Source organism: Daphnia magna, linkage group LG3, assembly GCF_020631705.1.
Source record: "Daphnia magna isolate NIES linkage group LG3, ASM2063170v1.1, whole genome shotgun sequence".
NCBI classification, from domain to species: domain Eukaryota; kingdom Metazoa; phylum Arthropoda; class Branchiopoda; order Diplostraca; family Daphniidae; genus Daphnia; species Daphnia magna.
The window spans coordinates 7,062,024-7,065,382 of record NC_059184.1 but is presented as its reverse complement, the minus strand read 5'-3'; the positions used below and the strand labels follow the sequence as shown (position 1 = coordinate 7,065,382).

The window sequence follows — 3,359 nt, the reverse complement described above, 5'->3', positions numbered from 1 at the left end:
GCACTTACAGAGACTCATTCCTTTAATAGAACTCCATGACAGCTATAAAAATTTCCCTCAAGCAATCTACACTACCATTGCAAAGCACGTAGTATCCACTGTCACCGTTGATGCGCAGCACTTAGAAATATTTCTTCCTAATATCACCCTATTAAGTATAGAAAGATACGAACTACGAAGCTATTGAGGGACTGTCGGCACTTTGCTAGAGCGAAGTGACCCGATGGGATAGTTTAAGCCTACGCAAGAAGTTTTCAAACCCTTATTTTCCATGGTATACGGACGATTCGGCAAATTTGACGTTTGCCGAATTGGTTTTTGCCGAATTGGTTGACTTTGTTTTTTTTCCGAATCGTACATACCAATTCGGTAAAAAGCCAATTCGGCAAAATTGTTTAAAATGCCGTTGTAAGGCCTGTGGCGCTAGCTGTGTGGGTTTCGGGTAATCAGCGCCACCACCAACACGCGAATTATACTGTCTGTCGTCACACTCTCATTTTTAGTCGCGTGTTCGCATTGTAACTGAGCAGAGCTCATGATTTTTTTTTACGTTACTTGTCGATTATTTGTCCTGTGAGTTTTTGATTATTTTGATTATTTTATTTTTTATATGTAAATGTTGAATTTTTTTTGTTGGAATCTTTAAGTTTTGTGGTGAACACCTGAACCGGTGGCACGGTTCGGGGTAGTGTTCAATCTGGAATCATGAAATTTTTTTTTTGTGAACATCCCGTCAATTTATTTTGTTGTTGTTTTATAACACACATAATTATTTTCCCTTCAACACAATCATTCACTCACATCATCTTTTTCATCGTCCAAACACATAGCTTCATTTAACACATTTGATTCGGCATACACTTCAGAAACAGCTTTTAGAAGTTGTTTTCCATTAATCTGTTCAGGGTAGGAATTCCACAACACAAACAATTTTTTGTTTACAGAATCGGTTAGTTTCAGTGTGCGCTTAATTAGTTTGTTTCCGCATAGTAATTTCTTATAGAGGGGAATTAATTTGGACTCCTGATAAAGTATGGGTACCAGTGAGTAAAAATTCATTTTATCCTTATTGTGGCAATTGATGCGATTATGCCAACCCTCTGCGTCGTTGTTAGTGCGGATTGGCTGGTTGAAAACACACCATTTTGCAGGGGGCCAGACTTTACTTACGATCCAATTGGCACGCATATAGGAAACAAATTTTTTGACTAGTGCTAGTTGTGTTTTCTTCTTTTTTAATTCCTCATCCGTCTCCCAAAGAGAAATAATCTTCTTTTCGAGGTATTCAAACATTCTGGGAATTTTTTCCATTGGTATCAGGTGTAAGCTTAGGAATCTTTTTAGATATTTATGTACATTTGCGTTACTTCTATACAATCCAACAAGGCCAATCTTTTTTAGATTTCTAAATACAGCCTGACACCAGTGGAAGCCACACCCAATAATATTAACCTCAGGAAGCGTTTCCTTCACCCCCCTCCAAATTGCTCGTTCAAAGTCTGTAACAAACTCCTTCACAGCACATTCACCACCCAACAATTCCAGAATCTTTTCGAAAACCTTGCGGTAATCTCTTTGAGTCCTTCCCGACATAAACACAAAACAAAGTGGAACCTGCTTTAACTGCCCATTCTTTTTTAGAAACCCATGGAGGGAAAATAGTTGAGTGAAAGGGAAGTTTATGATTTTAAAGGTTCCGTCGGCATACCATCGAACGGCAGTTTTCAAAAGCGCTAGTTGTTCGTCAGTCATGAAAATTAAATGACGTTTAGAACCAACTACAACTTCTCCTTTAAAAAACGAAGTGGGCATTAAGTCCATTTTGATTTGAAAAAAAAGATCAGTTGGGTTTTTAGCAGTGAGCTTTGCTTTTACCCGATTTACAGCCCTAGCTAACGTTGTGGGGTTAATTGGGTTCCAATTTGGGTTATCATCAAGGGCCTTAACAACCATGGGCTCAACGACTTTTAGGGCAGGTTCGTTAATATGAGATAAGGCATGCTTTTTGGCTTCGGCAGCAAGAACCATGTTGACTTTATGGTGGGACTTTGCCTTGCACGAATGCGGGTGATGCTCCGCAAATTTATCTCCAATCTGGGAAACTAGTCCACGACAAGGATTTTTATTTGGCCGGTAGTTGCAGCGCCACATGACAGTTCCATTTTTTCTCGTGTTGCGAATTCCGAGACCACGATCAGTGTCGTCGATCAGCATAGGGCGTAGTCTAGGCGGATAATTTTAATTTTAATTAGTAATGAATCGAAACAACAGCCAAAATTATCAATACCTTTTGCCTTCTGCTGGCTCAATGTGCCATTTTCGTAAACCATTTCCTCTGTGAGATCGATCACCTGATCTTGATCGTTCCTGAACAGGCAAGGACGGCAGACTCGATTCCTGAGTAGCAACAGGCCTGGCAAAGAAGCTAGTCTTTTCCATATGAGCACTTAACGCATTTATTTCTGAGTTGCCATCAGCAGCAGAACTTATTGATATCATCTGGATATCATGAGGAGCACTTGACGCATTTTTTTCTGAATAGCCATCAGCAGCAGAACTTGTTGATATAATCTGCGCAAAATTAATATTATTAAATAACAAAAGTAATTTAATTTGAACTTTAATTCGTACCGGAAGCCCTGCCAATGCATTGGCTAATTCAATCTGAGGCGTTATCATAGGAAGGCAAATTCCATCCATTCCATCCATTCCAAGGATTGGAGTAAATGGTATGACGTCAGTAGAATGCGTAGTTGGTCGTGCATGGAGGTTTTTATTTGGGCTTGAGTGTAACGGCCCTAAAGTAAGTTTGAATGTTCGCGCATTTTTCACCACTTGTGCGGCCTGAGCCATGAGTTCGACTTGAGGCACAACAGTAGGGCATTTTGCACACTGAAAGTCAAAAGTCTCGTTGTTCTTGTTCATAAGTACATAAGTTGCTTTTGAAAGAACTGAAAAGGACATGTATCACATACTTTTCAAAATAATAGATAAATAATCAATTCTACCTTTTCCCCGTTTGTTACCAGGAATGCAGGAAACATGAATAGGACCCTTGCATTCCACACACGAAACATACTGAATGATTCTACCAGTAAATCCATCATTGCAAATAACGCAAATTTTGTCATCACCCATTTCAGAGATAAGGGCTTAATAAGAACACAATCAACTTCACTTGACGTTAGAATAAGGTAGACTAAGTAGTAGGCACAGTTGCCGAATCGACTTTTGCCGAATCGGTAATTTCATAGGTGACAATTCGGCAACTTTGCCGAAATGGTTTTCGGCAATTTGCCGAAATGGTTTTTGCCGAATCGTCCGACATTCTTTTCCATTCACGGGGAAATATTTATAAC

The 3,359-nt window shown here is 39.4% G+C and overlaps 1 protein-coding gene across 1 annotated transcript; it reads right to left on the bottom strand.

The window, feature by feature from the left end:
- Positions 1-789: 789 nt before the first annotated feature.
- LOC116919307 lies at positions 790-3,138 on the bottom strand. The gene is made up of 4 exons (XM_032925286.2): positions 3,009-3,138; positions 2,632-2,951; positions 2,288-2,571; positions 790-2,224 (listed from the first exon to the last, which is right to left on the bottom strand). The coding sequence occupies exons 1-4, from the start codon at positions 3,136-3,138 to the stop codon at positions 790-792; spliced, it is 2,169 nt and encodes a 722-aa protein (XP_032781177.2).
- Between the last annotated feature and the right edge of the window lie 221 nt (positions 3,139-3,359).

Bases quoted from the DNA above. Each gene is read 5' to 3' on its own strand.
- LOC116919307 (XM_032925286.2), bottom strand. From the start codon at position 3,138: ATGGGTGATGACAAAATTTGCGTTATTTGCAATGATGGATTTACTGGT. The intron at 2,572-2,631 runs GTACGAATTAAA...AATTTTGCGCAG, and splicing joins ATGCATTGGCAGGGCTTCCG to ATTATATCAACAAGTTCTGC. The intron at 2,225-2,287 runs GTATTGATAATT...TTATCCGCCTAG, and splicing joins GAGCCAGCAGAAGGCAAAAG to ACTACGCCCTATGCTGATCG.